General features: G+C 48.5%; 2 protein-coding genes and 2 long non-coding RNA genes across 11 annotated transcripts; 1 reads left to right on the top strand and 3 right to left on the bottom strand.

Annotated features, from left to right (window-relative positions):
• Positions 1-460: 460 nt before the first annotated feature.
• LOC146401473 (uncharacterized) lies at positions 461-4,811 on the bottom strand. Its single transcript, XR_014809865.1, has 2 exons — positions 4,663-4,811; positions 461-3,092 (listed from the first exon to the last, which is right to left on the bottom strand). It is a non-coding gene; the product is annotated as an uncharacterized LOC146401473 (long non-coding RNA).
• A 3,703-nt stretch (positions 4,812-8,514) lies between these two features.
• NFKBIL1 (NFKB inhibitor like 1) lies at positions 8,515-20,317 on the bottom strand. Of its 6 annotated transcripts, XM_021098450.2 has the most exons (5): positions 20,283-20,314; positions 19,690-19,761; positions 18,801-19,077; positions 9,467-9,688; positions 8,515-9,312 (listed from the first exon to the last, which is right to left on the bottom strand). In XM_021098450.2, exons 3-5 carry the CDS (start codon positions 19,063-19,065, stop codon positions 8,726-8,728), a joined length of 1,074 nt encoding a protein of 357 aa, XP_020954109.2. In that variant the 5' UTR covers positions 19,066-19,077; positions 19,690-19,761; positions 20,283-20,314; the 3' UTR covers positions 8,515-8,725.
• Positions 20,318-20,571: 254 nt separating this feature from the next.
• Positions 20,572-24,147, bottom strand: LOC102161099 (uncharacterized). Of its 3 annotated transcripts, none has more exons than XR_014809866.1 (3): positions 23,927-24,147; positions 22,992-23,831; positions 20,572-20,695 (listed from the first exon to the last, which is right to left on the bottom strand). It is a non-coding gene; the product is annotated as an uncharacterized LOC102161099 (long non-coding RNA). The 3 variants fall into 3 exon arrangements; XR_014809867.1 differs by having other exon boundaries at positions 22,992-23,145; XR_002345613.2 differs by lacking the exon at positions 20,572-20,695 and having other exon boundaries at positions 23,272-23,831; positions 23,931-24,147.
• ATP6V1G2 (ATPase H+ transporting V1 subunit G2) lies at positions 20,573-21,706 on the top strand. Its single transcript, NM_001145380.1, has 3 exons — positions 20,573-20,654; positions 20,927-21,027; positions 21,533-21,706. Exons 1-3 carry the CDS (start codon positions 20,573-20,575, stop codon positions 21,704-21,706), a joined length of 357 nt encoding a protein of 118 aa, NP_001138852.1.
• Positions 24,148-24,196: the final 49 nt, after the last annotated feature.

Below are 24,196 nucleotides of genomic sequence, written 5' to 3'. Positions count from 1 at the left end.
TGGAAGTATGGAAGATGGGGGGCTGGAGGGGAAATGAGAAGTGTGGAGACCAGTTAGGAGGATTTTGCAACAACCCAGCAAGGAGATGACAAGAGCCTGCATTCGTATTAAGGCAGCAGCAGCAGCAGCAGCAGCAGCAGCAGCAGCAGCAGCAGCAGCAGCAGCAGCAGCAGCAGCAGCAGCAGCAGCAGGAGAATGGAGAGGAGGAACGTTTCTAGGCAAAATCTTGGTGGCTGACCAGATGCGATGGCGGAAGAAGGGTAGCCACAGATGGCTCTTTTAAATAGCTTGGTCTCTATCTTGGCCTCATCTTATTTCTTTTAACCTCACTGTGTCTTGTGTCACTGTTGGCCTCTCTCTTGGTCCCTGTTTCTTGCCTTTCCTCTGAGTCTCTTTCTCTGGAGTCCCTTTGCCGTCCTGCTGTTTCTTTCTGCCTCCTCTCCAACAGTAGGAGCTGATGGACTAGGAGACCTCGGCTTTATTAAAATATAAAATGGTACAGTGAGAAATAAAGGGAAAAACCCCAGGAAGAGAGGAAGAAGGGGGCATTGCAGGACAAAAACGGGAAGGTGAGAAGGAGTGATGAGAAGACATGAGAGACAGAGAGGAAGGAAGCTCGAGAGCTGGGCCGAGGCTCCGTCAGCGACATTCTCAATGTGCTGGAGGACGCGCCTTGAGATGGGCCAATCTTGGTTTCAATCTTAGTTTCGGAGGTTGTGTGAAATTCGGTTTCTTTCTTGAGGAGGCCAGCAGTTGGTTTGGGGCTTTCCCTGTGTGGGAGGGGTGATGACTGGAGTCTTGTGCCCAAAACTCAGGGAAATGCAGTTTCTACAGTGGTCTCTGCGGAGAAACTAGTGAAATCTCTGAGTCCTCCAAACAAGGCTGAAATGACATTAGACTCAAACTTGAACTTAGCCTCAAAACCTAAACTGGGATTTAATGCTGACTTTGATCCTAACCCATATTTAACCTCAACCCAAATCACAACTCAAACTCAACCCCAACCTTAAATCTAAACATATCTCAGTAAACGAACCCCCAAATGAATTTATCCTCTAAAGTAATGCAACCCTGTTTCTAGAACTGATCTTGAAATAGACTCATCCCTATTCCTAACCCTCTAGTTAAACCTGACTCTAAGTGTAAGTTCAATCTGAGCCCCCAAACCTAAGTGGAGCTTTATCCCACGCTTCCCCATTATCCATCCACACCTCTGTTTACCAAGTCTTTAGTGAGAGTTTTTCTGTGTGCTAAGAAATTCCAGGCAGGAGGGATACAGAGGCAAACAAGTCAGGCAAGGAACACACACTCATGGAGCTTACACCCTAGCAAGGCATGGCCGAGAGGAAACACGCCAGAGAAGCGGGCAGTAAACAGCGCTACGAGGAAACAGGGGGACTGGTGAGAAGAGTGGAGGGAACTACTTTAGACACAGTGGTCAGGAGAGTTCTCCCTGATTTTAAAGTGGTATTTTAAGCTGAGACCCAAATGAGAAGAGTGGCTGAGTGAAGGTTTAGGGGAGAAGCATATTCCAAGCAAAGGGAACAGCTGCTTCAAAGGCCGGAAGGTGCACATGAACTGTGGGTGCTGAGAAACAGAACAGAGGCCAGGGTGGCTGGAGCAGACAGAGTGCGAGAGGGGTGGGAGATGAGGTCAGAGAGGAGGGGCCGGGTCAGGGCACTCAGGGCTGTGTAAGAACAGGTCAAGCATATGGATTTTATTCACACATGGGAAATTTTGGAGGGTGTCAGGGTGTGTACATGTGGGGATGGGTGGGAGGGAGATGTGAGGTAGAGGCAATTGGATTTACATGTACAAAGATCACAGTGGCTCCGGTGTCTCGACCAGACGCAGGGCAGGGGGTAAGACCGAAGGCAGGAACACCAGTTACAAGGCAGTTGCAGTAATCCTGGAGGAAGATGGTGGCAGCCATGAAGATGGAGAAAGGTAAACTTCTTTATCTATATTGGGATATATTTCAGGGGTCGAATGGACAGGATAAGATGATGGATTGGATGGGTGATGGAAGTGGAAGATGGCAAGACTGGGAGAGAAGTAGGATTCTGGTGGGATGGGAGAACCAGAAGTTCAATTTTGGATTTAAGTTTAAAGCTATTGGAGAGAACTTCAAGTCTTGGATGACATTCGAGTCTTGCCAAGAGATGTCACTTGGTGGTTGTATATATGAGATGAGAGGCAATGTCAGAACCAGAGAGTCAACATTGGGAACTGTCAGCATGAAGAAAGCCATGGACTTGGAAGAGACATCTTATCTTGTGCATCCCCCAAGACTCCTCACGGTATTTGTTGTCCCTCATGATAAACGCAACGTGTCTCCCATTCTAAATTCCAGAAGCGGCAGCCTCTTTCTTCTAGTAACAAAACCCTCCAGACTTGGAATTCTTCTCCTGAACTTTCACTGGGATTTAACCTCCTTGGATTTGATTCCCTATCCAACGAGGATGCTTCAACTATTCCATTTCACAATGAAATTTTTTTTGGCCGTGATCTCAATGTGCAGAAGTTCCTGGGCCAGGGATTGAACCTGCACCACAGTGGCAACCCAAGTTACAACAGTGGCAATGCCATGATTCGCTGAACCACCAGGGAACTTCCCATTTCACAATAATTTTTGGAACTCTTCATATATTCAAATCCTCTATTTCACTTTTGAAAGCATCCTCCTCTGGTACTTTGAAAGCTGGCCTTCCCCTAATGATGCCCCTTCCGTCTTTCGTGAAGCCGTCCTTTTTCCACACCCATCACTAGGGGCAGGAGGGCAGAGGAGGGACCACTGCCCTCTCTCCCCTCTGCACTGTTGATAATCTCCTCCTCTCTTGAAGCCCACGCCTTTCGCATTTTCCATTTTCTGGTCTTCACAGCTCAATCTTCTCCACCAACATCTCTACTGTGCTCTTAACAATTTGTTTATCTAGCTCAGGTTTTCTCCATATCTCACCCCTACCATTACCTTTCAGTGACTTCAAAACCACACAGATCAGATGAGCCTTACAGTCTGGCCTCTCAGTGCTTCAACTTTCTCAACTCCACCAGCAGCATTACAGCCTCTTTCCCTGTTCCGATGTAGCCACCTGTAAGCACACAACACGTAAGGTCCTATCTCATACCTCGGCATCACTTGGAAGGACTAGTCCTTCGAGACCTTGAATTATGAATTTTCCCTCTCATCATAACTACCCACTTTTTACATCTCCCACTCTCACCCTCCCCTTGAATCCATTCTTCACTCTTACCCAAATTTCCTTTTTATTCTTCTTTCCTTGTTTTCCTTGTCTCTTTGGTTTAACCTGTACTGCATGGTCAAAAAATCAACTACTTTCACTAGCACTCTAGGATCACTTACCTACCTGATATTCCACTGAGAAGATTTTGAAAAGCCTGATTTGGGTGAACTCAATTGTCTCTTTCTTGGGTCTTTCTCTGAGGCTGCCCAACATGGCAGGAGGGCACTACGTCTCCATAAGAGGCTTGCTACAACCTTCACAGCCATCTTTCCTCAGAGATCCCTCAGTGTTCTCCAGGCTTTGATTCCCTTATTCTACTCCTGCAGGTGCTGTTCTCAACCTTCACGTTACTCTTGGTGATGTTGTCATCTTTTTCTTTAGCTTAAGGCCATCCCAGGTGACTCTCTTCCTTCTTTTCCCTTCATTTAATGTTTTCTTTTTTCCTTCTTGCCCCAGCGAAGGATGCTCTCTCTCCCTTCTCTCCTATCCAAGGAATTTTCTTTCCTTTTTTTTTTTTTTTTCTGGTTTTTTTAAATTTTTTTTTTTGGGGGGGGGGAGTCTTTTGACTTTTTAGGGCTGCAACCATGGCATATGGAAGTTCCCAGGCTAGGGGTTGAATCACAGCTGTAGCTGCCGGCCTACGCCACAGCCACAGCAACTTGGATTTGAGCCACGTATGACCTACACCACAGCTCACAGCAACGCCAGATCCTTACCCCACGGAGCAAGGCCAGGGATTGAACCCGAGTCCTCATGGATGCTAGTCGGGTTTGCTAACTACTGAGCCACAATGGGAACTCCGTTTTTTTTTTTTTTTTTTTTTTTTTAAGTGCTGCACCTGCAGCATATGGAAGTTCCCAGGCCAGGGGTGAAATCAGAGCTACAGCTGCCAGCCTACACCACAGCCACAGCAACTTGGGATCTGAGCCACATCTGCCACCCACACCATAGCTCATGACAACACCAGATCCTTTAATCTACTGAGCCAGGCCAGGGATCAAAGCCGCATCCTCAGGAATACTAGTCGGGTTTTTAAGCCGCTGAGCCACAACGGTAACTCCTTGACTTTATTTCTTGAAATAATATTTCTTCCCTGGACTTCTTCCTCAAATGTCCATTACAACCCTCACCTTCCTTTTCTGTGTGATGTCTCGAGAGACCAACCCCCTGACTAACCGCTTTTTTGGGAACTGGTAAAATTTTCCTCACTGTAAAAATCGTGGGTTGAACTAGAGATGATTCTAAGTTACCTTCTATAGTCACCACTCTATGGCTTTGTACCACCTCCCTTTCCTCACCTCCTACTCATTCCTCAACCTGTGTAAAGCGATTTCTGCCCCTCTGGTAAGTGGAAACTGTTTTCTCAAAATTTGTAATCGTCTAGTTCCTGAACCCAGAGGATCTTTTGAACTCTCACCTACTAGACTTCTTTGAAGCATCAGATGTGGCTGCCCAGTCTCTGCTTGGCATGCCCCGCCCTTGCCCTAGTTCTGACTGTTCTCTCCTTTATTGGATCCTCTCCCCTCTCTCTTGCGGATCCTGTCCATTCAGAGGCTCCACCTCCACCTGGAAGGGAATGATGCCCAAAGCTATCCATCCAGCAGCCTCAAGTTTTCTCAAGCTCCAGAACTGCTTGCTGGAAATCTCCATCTGAGTGTCATGCTAACGCCTCAAACTCAGCAGGCCTTTATTACTCTAAGCAGGTGTACCTCCCATTGTCACATGTAGTCACAGATCATTAGACTGCAAGCCCTGAGGGCAGTGACTTTATTTCTTTTATACCTATCGTCTATCAGAGCGCTCTGCTCCTATCAGGTGCTTAATAAAAATTTACTGAGGGTATGTCTGAAATTAACTCATCTTTCCCCTCCTTGGTTTAGGGAACCATCTTCTTTCCTATACCCTTGGCTCTAAACTCGGAGCCATCTAAGACTCCTCTTCCCTTGCTCCCACCATCAATCAATTGGCATGTCTGAACAACTTACCTCTCCAAGTTTTTCTATTTGTTAAATTGTATTTATTTATTTTTAAAATGTTTTATATATATATAAAGACTATATATATATGTCTATATATATATATAGACTATATATAGTCTATATATATGTTATATATATATAAAGACTATATATATATGTCTATATATATATAGACTATATATAGTCTTTATATATATGTTATATATATATAAAGACTATATATATATATAGTCTTTTGTCTTTTTTTTTAGGGCCGCACCCATGGCATATAGTGGTTCCCAGGCTAGGGGTCTAATCGGAGCTGTAGCTGCCAGCCTACACTACAGCCACAGCTGCAGCCATGCGGGATCCCAGCCACGTCTGCGACCTACACCACAGCTCATGGCAACGTCAGATCCTTAACCCACAGAGAGAGGCCAGGAATCAAACCTGCGTCCTCATGGGTACTAGTGGGGTTCATGAACCTGAGCCACGATGGGAACTCCCACCCTCTCAAAGTTTATAAGATCTGTTCCTTCCTTTAATGCCTCTTGTAGCTACTGGAACCTAAGCAGAAAGTACACGCGTTTTGGAGTCAGATGAGTTTAATGCTAATGCCTCTGCTTTTTCGCTGTGTGACGGCGATCAAGTTACAGTACGCTTATGCACCTGGGTTTCCTCATCTGTGTGATGGAGACCCACCCCCACCCCCCACCCCCCGCTTTTGAACATTTGCTGGCTGGATTCTGACATTAGGAAAAGGGGCTTGGTTAACGCATAGTATGTAGATTAACACAGTCTGTGTCCCCAAATGGCAGTTGTTTTGCTAGTACCCATGCCACACCCCTGTTCTCCCTCCTCCTCACGGCTGACACAGTACCACAGCCCACAGGATGAAGTCCAAATCCCTTAGCCGGACATTCTGGGTCCTTTCTTCCACACATGCTCTCTCACCCCCGTGCTTCACCTTCCTCGGGGGCATTCATCTTTCCCGAATGCACATCCCTTGTTTCCGGACGCCCCCCCCCCCCCCCCCGCCTCTGCTCCAGCCTTTTCACTGATCTCTAGAGCCCTTGCCTTCACCTCCTCCCACAGAAATCCTACCCTTTCATCAAATGCCCACTCCTCCCTCAGAGACCCCTGGGTGCTCTCGGATGGGGTGCACCTCCCCTTTCGCTATAGCCACTGAACCCTACTCTGGCATTCACTCGGCAGGCCTCAAATGGGTGGATTAGTGTGGGCCCGCCTCCCCTATTGGATGGTAAACTGAAGCAAAGTTTGAATTTATCTCTGGGCTCCTGGATGCTCGGCTGAACTGCATGGCAGAGTCCCTCCCAGACCCTTTTCCTAGCTTAACCCAAACCTGCCCCAACCCCAATTCCCCAACTTCACCCCCCCATCGATCTCACCAGTCTCATTCCCAACCTTCTTTCTCTACCTGAACCCCAATGCACCCTCCACTGAGAAGTAATTCCTTGCTCCAGCTCTAGAGAGCAAGCTACGTTACACACACTTCCACCTCCCCAGCGTTTCATGGTAGGCACTGAGTCATCCCTTGGGGATCCCTGGTCCCCCCTCCCCCAACCGTGGTGGACAGGATGCCTGCTGCCTGGCCCCGGGGGGTCAGAGGAAGCCAGGGCCTCTAGGGCTCAGTATTTTTATCAGCCTAGGAAATAAGAGACACAGAAGCGGAAACGGTGTGGTCAGAGAAAGTGAACAGCCCTCATCTCAGGGGAACCCCCAACAGGGCTGGGGGCCAGACACCAGGGAGAGACGTTGAAAAGAGGGAGGCCTGGGGGGGCCAGGTGTCAGGGCTTATTCGGCTTTGGTTTTATGTGACTCTTACAGGGGGGCAACCGATGTGCTTGGAAACCAGACAAAAGCCTCCTGAGTGAAGGGACACATCTGGACACCCAAGTTTTCTGTTGCTTACCCCTCGACCCCCCGTTTAGGGATCCTAACCCCAACCCCAGCCCCCACTCCGAATCCGAGCTCTTTGCATGCCACTTCCGAAATCTCCGGCCTGTGAGAGGAACCGGACGCCTGGGTTGCTCACAGCTTGCAGTCTTTTCTCTGAATCACAGCAGCTTCCTCTCACAGGATCTTTCTCACCAGCCCTTCCTCCTCCTGCCCTCTGAACATCTGCCTGGTCCCTTGGAGACCTGGGGCCTCTTGGCTCTCGGACTCCTCCGAGGGTCTCTCGCCCACCCTGTGGTCCCAGCATCCAGAGGCTTCCCCTCCCTGTCCCCTGTGCCCTCCACTTCCACTCCTGGGATTCTCCCATGCAGAGCAGCACTCCATTCCAAACCTGAACAATGAGTTCTGACCCGCAAGATTCCCCGAGGCAGACACGTGTGCACTGTGCCCGTGCCCACACATGCCAGTGCTCTCCCACCCCTGCCCTTTCTTTCTGCCGAGGTCCCTGCTCTGTCCTGCAGGATGGCGGTGGGGCTTGGTGCTGCCTGCGGCTTCCCATCCCAGTTCCCAGGGCTGGAGTGGGACTGAGTATGAACAGTGGAGGGATGGTGCCCCCTCTCCCTGCACCCTGCAAGGACCTCTTCCTCAACCTTAGGAAAAGGCCATGTTCATCTAGAAGGCCAAGACGGGTGAGGCCCAGGGCTCGGGATGGGGGCAGAAGCTGGATGGAGGGAGCTGAGAGGCCTGGAGGAGGAGACCCAGGACTGAGAAGCTACAGCGGAGGGATGGCCTTGGGTGTGGATCCTTGGTTGCCCAAGAACAGACAACCCAGGTTACATAATTCGGCTCTTTCCACTTCCTACCCCCGCTCCTAATTTTAGCAACCGAAATTCCACTCCCCCACAGGGCTCTTCCTCCATCCCTTCTGCTTCTATCCCCCATCCTCCCACCACCTCCTTGGCTCTAGCGGCCCCCAATTCAGATCATTCAGTGACTCAGCAAAGGGAAAGCCCTGTGTTGGGGGAAGGGGGTGTTAAGTGGGGAGGAGGATGTGGTTCTGGCTGGGGAGTTGGGGAGGGGAGGGAAACTGCTTTTGTTCCCCTTTTTGACTCTGTTCACATCTATTTCTCCAACCGCTGATGGAAGAGTGGAGAGGAGTCCAGCGTAGGGACTGGAGAGACTGGAGGGCAAATCGGGCCTTCTTAGGGCCACCCTTGTGGGCAGGTGGGTGGGCAAGCAGGGGGCTTCTCGTCTCCCACCGAGGGCACGAATCATGTGTGCGTGCATGGTGCAGGTGCACAGGCGCTGTGGGTTGTGGCAGGCGGAACGGGAAAGGAGATGTCATGGGTGATGAAAACCACAGCAGTGGAAAAAGGCAGAGGAGACACCGGGAGTGAGATGTGGAACCAGGTCTTATTAGGAATGGCAGAGTCAAGGAGCCGTGGTGGTGGCCCACATCCCCCAGCCCGCGCCACTCATTACAAGTTTTGCTCCCACCCCACATCCTCCGCTGCTCAGCATCCGCCGCCTCTTCGTCATCCCCATCTCTAACCTTTGCCTTCCTACTGCCCTGCGCTCCTGCAGGCCCCTGCTCTTTCCCTGGGGTCACTTGAGGGCCTCTGCATGGCGATTCAGGGCCTGAGAAAGGGCTGTCACAGCTCCCATCACACGGCCCAGCTCCCAGGTCTCGATCTGGCTTCGGAACCGCTGCAGGAAACGGTCAGGGTGCCAGCGCACCTGCTGCACCCTCAAGTACCTCCTCAGAGCTCCCTGTTCCTCCAAGGGGGGGCCCCGGGCCACCAGGGCTGCAGCCATGGCCTCTGGGTCCCCTCCCCCAGGGCAGGGCCAGGGCACATCGCCGAAGCGCCAGAGGCTGCCCCTCCCTGCTCCTCTGGGGTGCTCTGCCCTGGGCCCGGCCCTGGCTGGCTCTGGCACCGGGTCCCTGGGAGCCTCCTGCGCCCTCCTGGCCCGGCTCTCACGCAGTTCCTCCTCCTTGGCCCGGGCTCGCTCTCGGAACAGCCGCTGCTCCTCCTCTTGCTGCCGCCAGCTGTGACTGGAGCCCTCAGCCCGTGGGGGTCGGCAGGCTCCCTCTGTCTCACGCTGCTGCTGGCGCTTCTGGGCATGTTCCCGGGCCATGCGATCTGACCAGGCTGAGAAGGACTCGGGTTCCTGGGTCTCGTGGGAAGCATCATCTGTTTGTAGGGCAGGAGGGGGTGGTTGGGGACAGGCAGTGAAAAGGAGATGGGCCAGAGAGGCAGGGCAGCAGAGGAAGGGGGCGCAGGAAGCCAGTGGCAGCATCCGTGCAGCAGGGAAGGGAGTGGCTGTGGGTGGAAACGGATTCCTTACCTTCGAATCTTCCAATGACCTCCTGCCACTCGTCCTCCAGCTCTCCCTGCAGTTTCTGTCTCCACTCCCGTTCCTTGGAAGCCTCATCTTCTTCCTCCTCTTCAGCAGAATCCCAGGGGGGTCCCCAGCCCAGAATCTGCCCAGGGGTCTCCCCATCCTTATTCTTTATTCCCATGGCAGAGGGACAGCGACTCAGCAGTGGCAGGAAGAAATCCGTGTAGGCTGTGGGTGGGAGAGCAGTGAGCAGAGTTCGCTGGGGCTCCCTCGTCTTGGCAGGGCCGCCATCTTGAATCCTGCTGGCCACTCACTCCCTTGGTCTCAGACCAGTGAAAGGGTTGCCCACATGGATGCCTCCTGGGTATCAGGAAATCGCACCACTGACAAGTATTTACTGATAGTTTACCACGTGCATGGTAAGTGTGGTGATTTAAAAGATTCTGACCTGTGTCTGCAAAAACTGATTTAGTGTCCTGGGGGCTCTAGTATGTCTTTCTGGCCTGCCTCCAGCCGCCTAGGGTGATGTCAAAAACCTTGACTGTGTATTCCATTTTTGGCTTGAAAATAGTGTCACTTTATATACCTTTTGTGTTTCTCACCCAGAACTATATTCTTCAGACTGGTAAAATACCTGAACACCCTACTCTATACCATTATAAATATCTAAATACATAATAGATTTATCTCTTTATGTCACTTTTCAATAAACTGAATAAGATCAATATTTTCAGGGGACTTTCTCTCAGCCAGCCTTACACTGGGGATGCTGGGAGGGAGATGGAGAGGTAGAGAGAGACCAGCAATGAATTTGAACCACAGAAACGTTCCCAGCAGCAAAGCAAATTACTGCTGACTCAAGGCAGGGGAACGGGGCTAAGAGAGGGTCCCACCCAGAGGCTGGGGGAACACGGAGGGACTGACACCCCTGAGTTCCCCTCTTCCTGAGCCCTGACCACAACGCATCTACTCCAGCATCAGCTGAGTGCCATGCTGCTCACTTCACTCCCCACCCAGGACCCAGGACCCTAACACTGGCCAGCCATGCCCCTGGCCACAGCTACCAACCACCTCTGTGCTCCTAGGACAGAGGAGGGTGAGTGAGGCACTCTCCCTTCCTGTGGACCTACTTTCTCTTCCTAGGGCAGGAGGAAGTGGGCCAGCACTCTTTGAATCTTTATTCCGGGGTACCAGGACATACCGGGTACCCAGCAAGAGGAAGGGACAGAGGAAGGGTTGCCCTGTCACTACTATGGAAGGCAGAAGGCAGAATGGGTTCGGCCTCGGCTGGCCAAGACCCACTGCCCCCACCCATCTCCTGGCACGCCTGAGCGTCGCCCAAACCACATCAGGATGACAGGTGGGGCACTTCTCTTTAGAACTGATGTGACCTGTCACAAGCCCTCCCAAACTGTCCCAACAGCTTATTCCCTATCAGGGTTCACAGCAGGTGTGAGGATGGGTGGGAGCTCAGGCTTGGACAGGAGGCTTTTAATTCATAGCTCCTAAGGAGTAAACCCTTGTCCAACTATAAAACATGATGAGTAAAATCTGGTACAGAATATTAAATAGGCACTAACATTTATGTTTCTGGGTGGAAAAAGCTGGTTGCAAAATTGTATATAGGATCTGATCGCAAGTGTGTAAACAAACAAAGAAACAAACAAAAACCCAAAAAGGAGTTCCCGTTGTGGTTCAGTGGTTAATGAATCCGACTAGGAACCATGAGGTTGAGGGTTCGATCCCCGGCCTTGCTCAGTGGGTTAAGGATCTGGTGTTGCCATGAGCTGTGGTGTAGGTTGCAGACACAGCTCAGATCCCGAGTTGCTGTGGCTCTGGCTAGGCTGGCAGCTACAGCTCCGATTAGACCCCTAGCCTGGGAACCTCCACATGCCGCAGAAGCAACCCCAGAAAAGGCAAAAAGACACAAAAAACCCAAAAACCCAAATCCCATTGTTGAAAAGAGTAGACTGGAAGGAAATATGTAAAAAATTCTAGTCTCTGGGTGGCAGGACTATGGGTGGCTTTCCCCCAATCTTAGCTGATATTTTAATGTGAAAAGGACATCATTAATATGAACTTTTCTTTTCTTTTTAAAGAAGGAAAAATGGATTTAATTTTGAGTTTGCTGTGTTCGCTTCCAGTCCCAGACTGGTGCATAGAAACACACACACACGACAATTCCTCCTCAGAGACAGGGGACCAGACCGCTGTGTATTATTTGGAAACTTACTTTTTTCACTTAACACCTCACTTATATTTTCCACAGGAGTACACAGTCTACCTCATTCTTTTTTTATGACTGTGTAGTGTTTTACTGTGTGTATGAAACAAACAAATCTTCCCACCCCCAATAGAAAGTCTTTGTTTCCACAAATGATCGGCCTTATGCGTACATCTCTGTGGACTCCTGACAGTACTTCTGTGGGGCAGATTCTCAGAAGTGGAATTTCTGAGTCAAACCGTACATGCAATTTTGCCAAACTGCTTTCAAAAAGTTTGTGCCGATGTATACCCCATCAAGAATACGAGCACCTGTGTCATCCTTTATCAAATCTGAGTATCACCGACCCTTTCAATTTTGCTCATCTGACAGGTTAAAAAAACAACTTTATGAATGAAATTTTTTTCTTTTTCATATGATTTTTGGCTCTTAGTGTTTATTGTGAATAAGTTGTAATTTCTGCCCACTTTTCTTCTGGAAATCATATGTGTAGATATGAGAGCTTTTTTTTTTTTGTCTTTTTTTAGGGCCGCACCTGAGGCAAATGGGAGTTCCCAAGCAAGGGGTCCAAGAGGAGTGACAGCTGCTGGCCAGATTCGAGCTGCATCTCAACCCACACCACAGCTCACCGCAACGCCGGATCCTTAACCCACCCAGTGAGGCCAGGGATCAAACTTGCATCCTCATGGATACCAGTCAGGCTCGTTTCTGCTGTGCCAAAACGGGAACTTTCATGAGAGCTCTTTATACAGCATAGATAACAACCTTTTGTGTCTGTTACACATATTACAAATATTTTCTCCCATCTGTCTTCAAAAAATTTTTATGTACTTAAATCTTACCAATATTTTCTTTTATAGCTTTTGACTTTTATTTCATTCTTAGGAGGGTTTTTCTCCACCCCAAGATATTGTCTTTGTGTTTTCTTCTACTATGTTTATTTTTAGAAATATTTTAAAAAATGAAAAAAGCACAAAGTATAGTACGATCAGCACCCCTATTTCTACCACGAGGTATGTTAAATTATTTTCATTTGATTTTAAAGAAATAAAATCATCATAGACAAAGCTAAAGTTTTCTTTGATGCTGTCTTCCAATTTCCACTCCCCTACCAAATCCTCCCATGAATTTGGTATGAACTCTTCCTGTCCTGTCCTATTTAGGTGTTTCTCAGCTGTAATTTACTTCTAAGTTGGGCATGAGATAAGACTCTGTTTCTCCCCAGCAAAGCCAAACGGTTCAGTAACAGTTATTAAATAGCTCACCACCTCCCATCCAGTGATTTGAAATGCCAACTTTACCACCAATTTAGCAGCATAGATCAACTTTTCCCTACACTCTTCAACTAACACATTGTACTTTTTTTTGGTCTTTTTTTGAGCCTCTCCTGCGTCATATGGAGATTCCCAGGCTAGGGGTCTAATCGGAGCTGCAGCCGGCCTACATCACAGCCACAGCAACGTGGGATCCAAGCCACATCTGCAACCCACACCACAGCTCACAGCCACGCCCGATCCCTAACACACTGAGCAAGGCCAGGGATTGAACCCACAGCCTCATGGTTCCTAGTCGGATTTGTTAACCACTTCGCCATGACGGGAACTGTTTTTTTTTTTTTTTTCTTTTTAGGGCCGCACCTGTGGCATATGGAAGTGCCCAGGCTAGGGGTCTAATTGGAGCTGCAGCAGCGGGTATATGCCACAGCCACAGAAATTCCAGATTCTGGCCACATCTGCAACCTATGCTGCAGCTTACAGCAACACTGGGTCCTTAACCCACTGAGCGAAGCCAGGGATCGAACCTGAATCCTCAAGGACACTATGTCGAGTTCTTAACCGGCTGAGCCACAATAGGAACTCCAACGTGTTGTACTTTTATATTGGGAAAAATAAGTGTGGGGGAGAAAAAAAAACTTTGTGGAGTACAAAGTCCTTCATCTGAGTGATGGAAGCACTGCTCTTCTCCCCATAATGAGATGTGATTTCTACCTAGTGAGATGCTCATACTAATTGATACAACATGCTTTGAAAAAAACGCCAGTATCAGAAGTTTGAGTGACGACCACGGTGTGAAAGAAGAACAGGCAACAGTGGGTGGGTGGCTGGAGAGGGCTTCCAGGAGGAGGTGGGACTTGGGTTGGGCTGGGGAGGAAGAATAACTCAGCGAGGTGGAAAACAGCAGGGCGGATAGGAAGGCAACAGGAAGGAGGCAGATAAAAGATGGGCAGGTTTGCTGAAAACAGCCAGGGGTCACTGAAGACAGAGCCTCGTGGCAGGAGGCGAGGGTCTGTGGGTGTCTGTGGGAGGCAGGGCTGGAAAGGCAAAGGGAACATAAGCGGATGGCCCAGTCATCTGTGAAGCAGGCCCACAGCCGCCTTCTCCTGAGCAGATCAAAGTGGGCACCGGGCGGGAAATGTCTAACAGAGTGTGTGCACAGAGCAGAAGGGCCGTGAATGCTACACTTAAAAGAAAAACACCAAGCTGGCTTTGGACTTACTTTTTTTGCAGTCTCTAAGAAAATGACCTTTTGTTTCTCAACACTCACTCATTCTTGCTGTATGTGGAGAATGGTCACTGTAGGACTAAGGTGTGTGTACACAGGCGTCTCTGACAGTGAAGACCACCTCCCCGTGACATGTTACCCAAAGGTAGTGGCCATGCCCTGGCATCTCACTGGGTGTGACAACTTGGCCCAGCCAATCTAGTGTGAAATGGCACATCCCTCCGACCTCACATGGGAACTGAGGGGAAACCTCACTTCCCCAGAAGATTCTGGGTCATCCGTTCAAAGAAAATATTTGCATTTGAAGCCAGATTGGTCTCTAGAGAGGGGCCTTTCCAACAAGGAGTTAGAAGGCCACCTGGTGGTAAGGCTGGCAGGGGACCAGGAGAAGGAAGGCCTGAGAGGGCTTGGGAGTGACCTGAGCATAGGTGAGGTTTCGGCAAGGTCCTAAACCTTCTGGGCCCTGCATCCTCATCTGTAAACGGAATCATATCACCAACCCCACATGCTCCTTGGCATTTGGTACAATGAAGGAAGCACCTACCATACCACGAGGGACATTTTTGTTACTCAAAAAGCTTTAATGAGGAGTTCCCCTTGCGGCTCAGTGGAAACGAATCTGACTAGTATCCATGAGGACACAGGTTCGATCTCTGGCCTCACTCAGTGGGTTAAGGATTCAGCATTGCTGTGAGCTGTGGTGTAGGTCACAGACAAGGCTCAAATCTGGCATTGCTTGGCTGTGGCATAGGCTGGCAGCTACAGTTCCAATTGGATCCCAGGCCTGGGAACATCACCTCCATGTGCCAAAAGTGAGGCCCTTAAAAAAAAAAAAAAAAAAAAAAGAAAAGAAAAGCCTTAATTGAATAATACAAGAATGAGAATTAACAGCACTTATCATCTAATGAGTACCAAAACTGCACCAAGTGCTTGCCTCATTTACTTGTCACAACCTCAACTTTAGAGAGGCAAAATGGGTTCACACAGGCTGAGCCGCATGTCCCTGTCACACAGTTTGTCAGTGACAGAGTCAGAACTTGGACCAGGTCTGAGATCTGCCTCCGGGCACTCTGCTCTCTCGCCATGTACAACGTCAACTGTGGAGTTAGGTGCCTGCACTTTGTAAACCTCTTCTCCATGTTTTAAGTTAAAGAAAAAAAATCTGAATAGTAATGCAAACAAGCCTCAAGCCTCGTGACGACCAACGTTTGAAGCCACCCCCGACTCCCTCCCTCGTCAGCCTTCTTTCCTTCTTTAAAGGAGAAGCCATACTTTAAGCAGATCTACAACTCATTTGATATGAAGCTTAAAGAAATCTTAATATGTAGAAACTTATAAATACTTCATACTCAAATAAGACACTTAAGTGGTACTCGTTAGCACTTAGTGAAAGCTGGAAAGAAGGCAACAGTAAACTATACCATTTTACTTTCTTCTTTAAAAATCAAGGTTCACTGCTTAAATTTTTTGAGTGAAGTCATGTAGAACATTATATTGACTTTGATGTAAGTTTTCTCTCTATTGAATGCAATTGAAGAAAATAACTTCAGTTATTCATGATGTTAGTAACTTTGCACTGTGATACAGTCAATAAATTTTATTGGTGGATGCCAAAGAAAAAAAATTTGAATAGGTCAGCCTATTTCGTTTGTGTTACAGGAATTAAAGAAAAGGGGATTTTTGACTATATAGGAGAGTTTTCGGGAGTGTGGGTGGGGTTTCTGTATATTCTTGGGAGCTGGAGGATAATAAGAGCAATCAAACCAAGCTCAGGCTTGGCGTTCCTATCGTGGCTCGGCAGTTAATGAACCTGACTAGAATCCATGAGGACTCGAGTTCGATCCCTGGCTTTGCTAAGTGGGTTAAGGATCTGGCGTTGCCGTGAGTTGCAGGTAGGTCACAGACATGGCTTGGACCTGGTGTGACTGTGGCTGTGGTGTAGGCGGGCGGCTACAGCTCCAATTGGATCCCTAACCTGGGAACCTCCATATGCCGAGGGTGCGACCCTAAAAAGACCAAAAAAAAAAAAAAAAAAAAAAAAAATCAGGCTCAGGCTGTTCAACCCAACCTAGAGGTTGTCACCTAACATTCTAGCTCTAGAGGAACAATCTCTAGAAGGGGAAATGGGGTTTCACCTGTTATTCTCCTAGGGAAGGCTACATCTCTACGGAGCTGCCACTATAGTATTGACAAATCCCCATCTGAAACCCTCAATATCAAAGGCTTTCCAGAATGCAGATATTTTGGGATTTGATAGAGTTGGTCTGAAAGTACATACAGTACATAACTTCAGGTTCTGCATCTATGGATTCAATTAATCAGAGATCTAAAATATCCAGGAAAAAAATTCTGGAACGTTCCAAAAAGCAAAACTTGAATTTGGGAGTTCCCATCGTGGCGCAGCAGAAACGAATCCGACTAGGAACCATGAGGTTGCGGGTTCGATCCTTGGCCTTGTTCAGTGGGTTAAGGATCCGGTGTTGCCGTGACCTGTGGTGTGGGTCGCAGACGCAGCTTGGATCTGGCGTTGCTGTGGCTCTGGTGTAGGCCTGTGGCTACGGCTCCGATTAGACCCCTAGCCTGGGAACCTCCATATGCTTTGGGTGCAGCCCTAAAAAAGGACAAAAGACCAAAAAAAAAAAAAAAAACCTTGAACTTACTGCCTGCCTGTAACTATTTATGTGGCATTTACATTGTATTAGGTATTATAAGTAATCCAGAGATGATTTACCATGTTCAGGAAGATGGTGTGTAGACTGCACGCAAGTACTACATCATTGTCATTTTTACTGGCTGTGCCCAGGGCATGTGGAAATTTCTGGGCTAGGGATAGAACCTGCATCATAGTAGTGACCTGAGCCACAATAGTGATGATGCCAGACCCTTAACTCGCTGAGCCACAAGGGAACTTCAAATACATCATTCTATACAAGGACCTTGAGCATCTGCGGATGCTGGTATCCTGGGAGGGAGGTCCTGGAACATCCCTCTCGGATACCAAGGGACAGCGGTACACTGTATACGAGGCCGCTCCTGAGAGCCTGGGCAGCCCTAGTAACTGAACGCATGAATGTTTCTGCACTGAAATGTATGAAATTTGACATCAGTAGGGTAAAAACATAGCGTGGATAGCCTTGCTTTAGGTTAGGTTTTGTCACCAAATGAGTTTGGTGGCAGATGGATGAAAAATGTTTGGTTTTCAGAGTATTTTTGAGTTTCGGAACAGTGGGTGAAAGAGTACAGACCTGTGATAAGCCACCATCTAGAGTGCTTATCACGTTGCCAGGGGCTCTACTCATGTATTCTTTATGTCAACTGACTGGCTGCACCTGCAGCATGTGGAAGCTCCTGGGACAGAAACTGAACCTGCACCACAGCTGCAGCCTGTGCCGAATACTAAACCCACTATGCCACCAGGGAAATTCCTCAGTTGATTCTTAAAACACACGTCACAGCATGGGTGCTTTGAACGTGGGCATTATCACTGTGTAATTCTATAAAGTTATCACACAGGATAAAGCAGCTATTAAGAGCATGGACAGTCTAGTTAGGCTTTCTTGCTCTACCACTTAACAGCTGTGTGACTTTGGCAAACTATTCTTTAATTTTATTTTTTTTGCATTTTAGGGCCACACCTGCAGCATATGGAGGTTCCCTGGCTAGGGGTTGAATTAGAGCTGCAGCTGCCGGCCTACACCACAGCTACAGCAACGCAGGATCTGAGCCACATCTGTGACCTACACCACAGCTCATGGCAACGCTGGATCCTTAACCCACTGAGTGAGGTCAGGGATTGAACCTGCGTCCTCATGGATGCTAGTCAGATTTGTTAGCTGCTGAGCCACGATGGGAACTCCAACTATGGCAAATTATTGAACTTCTCTGTGCTTTTCTTCATCTGAGAAATGGGGGTTAATGTTAGTACTTGTACCTTCATAAGGTAGTTGTGAGGATTAAATGAGCTGCTTTGTGAGAAGTGCCTGGCACACAGCAAGGGTCATTATCTAATTTTGCACATGGGGGAGTTCCCGCTGTGGTGCAGTAGGTTAAGAATCCAACTTCAGTGGCTCAGGTGGCTGTAGAGGCACAGGTTTGATCCCTGGCCCAATGCAGTAGGTTAAAGGACCCAGTGTTGCTGCAGCTGTGGTGCAGGTCACAGCTGTGGCTCGGATTCAATCCCTGGTCTGGGAACTTGCATTTAAGCCATTAAAAAAAAAAAAAAAATCTGCACAAGGGCAAATTAAGCATCAGGAAAGTTTAGAAACTTGCCAAGAATACACAGCTATTAATCATGGAGCTGGACTTTGAACCCAGACAATGTAACTGCAAAGAGTATCCTCTGTCGTACTTTTTGCAATACAAGCAAAAACTAGTCAAGAGACTAGATAGCCACTAATCTAGAAAAACATGATTTCTGACTACTACTTGCTGTTTTGGGGAATGTAGGGCTCTTCAGACAAAGGGAGCTCAGTCATGTAAAGGCACAAATGATAAGCAAAGCCAACTCTTCCCTAAGTCTCGGGAGCAAATAACCAGCTTATTTTTCAACCACTGGCCTTCATCTCACACCCCACCAGGTCCTCCAGACCTTGTTCCCTCCCAGGGCAGACTCACCATCAGGGCCCTGGCGGGCAGCAGCATGTAGCGCCGTGTCCCCATGGCGGTCCTGGTGGGCAGGGTCAGCCCCAAGCCGAAGAAGCAGGCAGAGGGCAGGGGCATCGTGGCGGGCACAGGCCCGGTGCAGTGGTGGGGGCTGCCCAGCATCTACATCAAGGCCCGGGTGTCGCTGGAGGAGGGCTTGGGCCCGGACCAGCCGTCCTGCAGACAAATAACGACGGAAGCGACGCTCTCGGCGTTGGCGACGGGAGGTGGAGGCCATGGAACTCTTGGGCTGAGAAAGAAGGAAAAAAAAGGCAGCAGTCAGGACCTCAGCCTTGGATGGTCCCTCCCTCTTTCATCTTTGACATTCTCTCTGTTCCTCCCTTCCGTTCCCCATTTCTCCTCGTATCTTCAGCAAAAGATGAGGGCCAGTCCTAATCCTCATCTCTTTACCAGATAAGTTTGAAGAAAAATTTTGAGGAGGGAGCTGGGGTCACATTTAATTTTTTTAATGAGAAAAGGATAAATGATTACTTTGCGGCTCATTGGCCCACATAAATTTTTAATAAAGGATTTTGTTATATAATAAAAGACTGATGAGAGAAATTTTTATCAACAGAAATTTGAATTTTAAAAAGTCACAATTTCAAATAATGATCTAGAAATTGAATATAATGTACCCGGCAGACAGATGTAGAGGCTTCTCCCTCTGGGACTTGGGGGGAGGGGTTACTCATCAGACCTGCCCCCCGCCCCCCTAAGTACCCCCGGAGCAGTAGGCCCGAGGCCTATGTTTAAGACGCTGCGAGGAAGGGAGGCGGGAAGGGCGGAGACACTCTAGGCTGACGGAAATGGCGCAAGCGGACACGCCGGTAAAGGGCGGAAATGAACTGAAGCGCGTTACCGGATGTCGTTCCTCCCCGAGGGGGGCGGGAGGTGTTTCCTTGCTCTAGCCTCCGGGGGGGAACCTAGGGAACTTAAGATAAAGGGTCCGTCTGAAACCGGAAGACTACGATACGCCAGAAAAAGCAGCAGAGGCAAGGGCTAGCTGGAGGTTGAACCCCGCCTCCCCCAACTGGAAGGAGAGAGATGATTCAGTAATAGACGAAAAGATGAGGAGAGAAAACAGGGGAGACAGGATAAAAATCACGGTGAAAATGCAAAACCAAAACCACAGCAAGGCCGAGAAAGGGACAGGTCATAAAGGAGAAAAACACAGGAAAAGACACAAGAAAATAAAGCAAGTGAGATGAATGGAGATATCTGGAATTGAGAAAGTAGAAAAAGGAGATAGAAATGAGAGGGAGAAAAAAAGGGGAAGACAAGTTGGAATTTAGAGAAGCCCAGCATACTCTATGCCCAACACACCACCCAGGATGATTGATTTACCTCCTCACCCCATTCTCAATCCTTCTATGTCTCCTTCTCTCCCAGATACTTCTCTCCTCCTGACCCCTGCCCGCATTCCTAGCCCTTCCAAGTGGGAAAACCCTGCACCTGCGACGACGGTTGTGGGGAGCTTTGGGCCTGGTCTCTGCTGCCCCCAGGCGGTAATTTTGGGTACTGCCAGAGGAAGAGGTGAGCGAAAAGGAGCAGTCATCATCAATCGGAGGATCAATTTGGGGGGCACACCCGGTGCAGAAGGCTGAAAGAAAAGAGGAGCACTAAGACCCAGGGGTAGTGGAAGGCTGCAGCAAACAGCTGGGGGAGGAGAAGTAGGCAGTGTGGGGGAGAGCCGTCTGGTACCTTGATAGCATCCGAAACAGCATCGGTCATAAACGACAGAAATGGCCAGTCAATCCCAGGGCATCCAGCAGCTCCTGCAAGCTGAGAAGCGGGCCGCTGAGAAGGTGGCAGATGCCAGAAAGAGTGAGTCTCTTCATTTCTCCCTTAGGAGTCCAGAGAGAAAACTGGGGGTAGGGATACAGCAAACATTTGAGTCCTTCGGATAACCCAAGGCTGGTGGGGAAGGAAGGAGCTGGGGTGGCTTATTAGGAAGGAAGAAATGGGTGTCAGAATCTAGCATCTAGCTGACTGAGAGAAGGCAGAATAACTTTTCCGAAGGGAGTGACCCATACTCTCAGATTTAGTGGTGGTGGGGAGGGTCTACCTCCACTTTCTGTCCTTTCTTCTGTTACCAGGGAAGGCGCGGCGCCTGAAGCAGGCAAAGGAAGAGGCACAGATGGAAGTGGAGCAATACCGCAGAGAGAGAGAGCAGGAATTCCAGAGCAAGCAGCAAGCAGTAAGTCATGGGGGAGCTGGGATGGGACCCTGGGATGCAACTTGATAGGTCTATCTGGTGAGGTGTATACAGGGTGATTCCACAAGAAAAAAAGGTGGAGGGGTCCCCTCGCTGAAGGGGACTCTGGCGAGGACCACATTGCTGATGGAGCTTTGCAATACGTAAGAGAGTCTGGGAGCTTTAAAGGACTTGTATAGCTTGTGGAGGTAGGGGGATGTCACAGTCCATGCAGAGTATGACATTTGGGGTGGAGGGCAGAGTTTTATGGGCGCATGTGGTGAGGCGGTGGGGATTGTATGGTCTGTTGTAGGATGATGCTGCCTGTCAGGTCTTAGAGGAGAGGGCATTACGTGGCTCTCTTTGATGTCTGGATATTTCTGTGGATGGCAGTGGTTTTGGAGAGGGCCTTTCTTCCTGGCCTTGCTCCAGGATCCTTCCCTCCATGTGCCTGGATGCCTTCTTTCTCTGTTTCTGCTTTTTCCTTTCTCTCCCCCACCTCCCCCAGGCCATGGGCTCCCAGGGGAACCTGTCCGCTGAGGTGGAGCAGGCTACAAGACGCCAGGTACAGGGCATGCAGAGCTCCCAGCAAAGAAATCGGGAACGTGTCCTGGCCCAGCTTCTTGGCATGGTCTGCGACGTCAGGCCCCAGGTCCACCCCAACTACCGGATTGCTGCCTAGAACCCACACCAGGTCCCTGGAGGGCCCGACTCCTCCTTCCAGTTCCCCCCTTCAAAGAAATCCTCAAGAATCACCTCCCACCATGATCCTTTTCACCTTCTCATTCCATAGAAATTCTGGAAGCAAATCCAATAATTCTCCTGTGAAATCTATAAATATCCTGCTCAGACCTGAATCTCCATGTTCTTAATCCTTCACTGGGAACCTGTAAATCCCAAGTCACCCTCACCCAACCCCTTTGTGACAGAAGAAGTAGGGATGTGGAAACCACTCTGACTTCAGAGCCTGGTAGGCTTGGATCCCTCTCCCAACCCTGCCACCTGCCAGCTGGGCAACCAGAACATGCACCTTAAACTCCAGCTCCAGTGTCATTTGCAATACTGGAATAACAGTAATAAGGCCTACCTTGCAGGGTTGCTGCAATGGTTAGGAACCATTCTGTAAAGAACCTGGCATGGTTTCTAGCATGTAGTAGCTGCGATTCAATGACTGGCAACCTTGTGATATAATTACCATCCCCTGCCCACCTGCCAAAACCTAAACACAGCTGTTTCCTCATTTCTGTCTGTGGTTTTCTAATTCTACTCATTTATTCTGTGACCCTAGTGATTCCATGAGGAATTGGTTCTTCCCACCTCTTTTCCCAGAGACCTTATAATCCTTGAAAAGATGAAATAATGATCTGATTTAGCCTCTCTACGGAAGTGCCAGGAAGTTGTTTGCATCTCTTAACCTCCCTTTTTGTCTCTCTTAAGTTGGTCTTTCTTTTTATTGGATTTCCGCATTTTCCTATTTTCCCAAAGACCTGAGATCTAAAGTGATGCTCTGTCCCCTTGTATGCATGGCCTTCCTTTCTACATCTTCAACACCTTACTTTCCCTTTGTAACTATGAAAAAAAGTGTCAATAAAATAATTATGGGCAAACCAATTGGTGGGTCAAGTCAGCCTCCTCTTTTGCTTCATTTTTTTCTCATTTTCCTGGTTTATGTATTCCCCAGACACCCAAAGGGGCTGTTTTTGATGCTTGCTGGAGAAACAAAAGCAAATGGTATGTTATTTTTTTTCTTGAGTGAGAAACAGAGTTCCCTGGTGGCCTGACAGTTAAGGATTCAGTGTTGTTGCTGCTGTGGCTTGGGTTTGACCCCTGGCCCAGAAACTACCCCATGCTGTGGGTGCAGCCATAAATAAATAAATAGAGAAACATGTGGCTCCTCCTTTGGAAACCTGAGGACTAGAGATGGCAACTGTAGAGAAAAACTGGGGTGTAGGAACAAGCACCTTTACCTTGCTATATTTTCTTTCACAGCACTTATGGATACTTGACATGTTTATGTGGCATCTCCCCCATTATGTGAACTCCGTGATGATAGGGCTCTTCACTGCTGTGTCCCCAGATCTTTGGAGAGCACCGGGCACAGAATAGGCAGTTGATAAAATACTGTTGAAAAAAATTGATACTACAGGTTGGAAAAACTGCCCTTCCATGACACCATCCTTGGACCACTGTCATTTCTTTTGGCCACAGGAAACAAGCCTACTGCACCAAGAACTTGAACTAATGAGGTGATCCATAGTGTGTTTATTAACCACTCTTTAAGCATGGAGACAGGATTTAGTAGAGAATAAGTAAGTGTTTTTTCTCTGGCTCTGTCACTTTACAAACTCCATTGCTTTGCACATGTTGCTTTAATTCTCTAAATCCTTTTCGCTTGATGTAGAATGGGAATAATGGTACACCTTGGTGTTAAGTGGTTAAGTGCGATAACAGGTAAAGGGCCAAACACTTCTCAGTTTTTTGTTTGTTTTTGCTTTTTAGGGCTGCAGCTGCTGCATATGGAGGTTCCCAGGCTAGAGGTCGAATCGGAGCTGTAGTTGCAGCCACAGCGACGCAGGATCCGAGCTGTGTCTGCAACCAACACCACAGCTCACGGCAGCGCTGGATCCGTAGCCCACTGAGCAAGGTCAGGGATCGAATCTTCATTCTCATGGATGCTAGTCAGATTCGTTAACTGCTGAGCCATGATGGGAACTCCCCAGTTCTCAATTTTAAGTCACATTTGATTTCCATAACTTATAAAAACCGGAGTGGAGGTGGGTATCAAATATTTCATTCAGAAAAAAAATCTAGGCCAAACGAAGGGGCTATTAGAGGCAGGACTAAGTATGTTATGGTAGAAAATTTATAAAATATTATGTAACTCTCAAGCCTTACCACTTACCTACCATTTGTCTTTAACACCTGGGGCAGAATCTAGACTCGGTGGATTCAAAATACCTTCCTGATTCGCCGCCCATGCCCACGAATCTCAGGGCCCTGAGGACATCAGCTACATCAGCCAACATAATTTTAGGCAAATGTCGTCCACTGCCTCCACTGCTGAGGAAAGGGTACGACTGAAGAACCAGACTTCCTTCCTCCCCCAACCTAAGGACAACCCTTACCTAGCTCCAGGGCCAACCTCCCTAGGTCACCTTGACTACCGAGCCAA

This window comes from Sus scrofa, chromosome 7 (assembly GCF_054392235.1).
Source record: "Sus scrofa isolate SSC_HxYL_T2T_F1_AM1 chromosome 7, Sscrofa_HxYL_maternal_Yorkshire_Landrace_v2.0, whole genome shotgun sequence".
NCBI classification, from domain to species: Eukaryota; Metazoa; Chordata; class Mammalia; order Artiodactyla; family Suidae; genus Sus; species Sus scrofa.
Note: the sequence above shows the minus strand (reverse complement) of the source record. Positions and strands in the feature narration are given on the sequence as shown.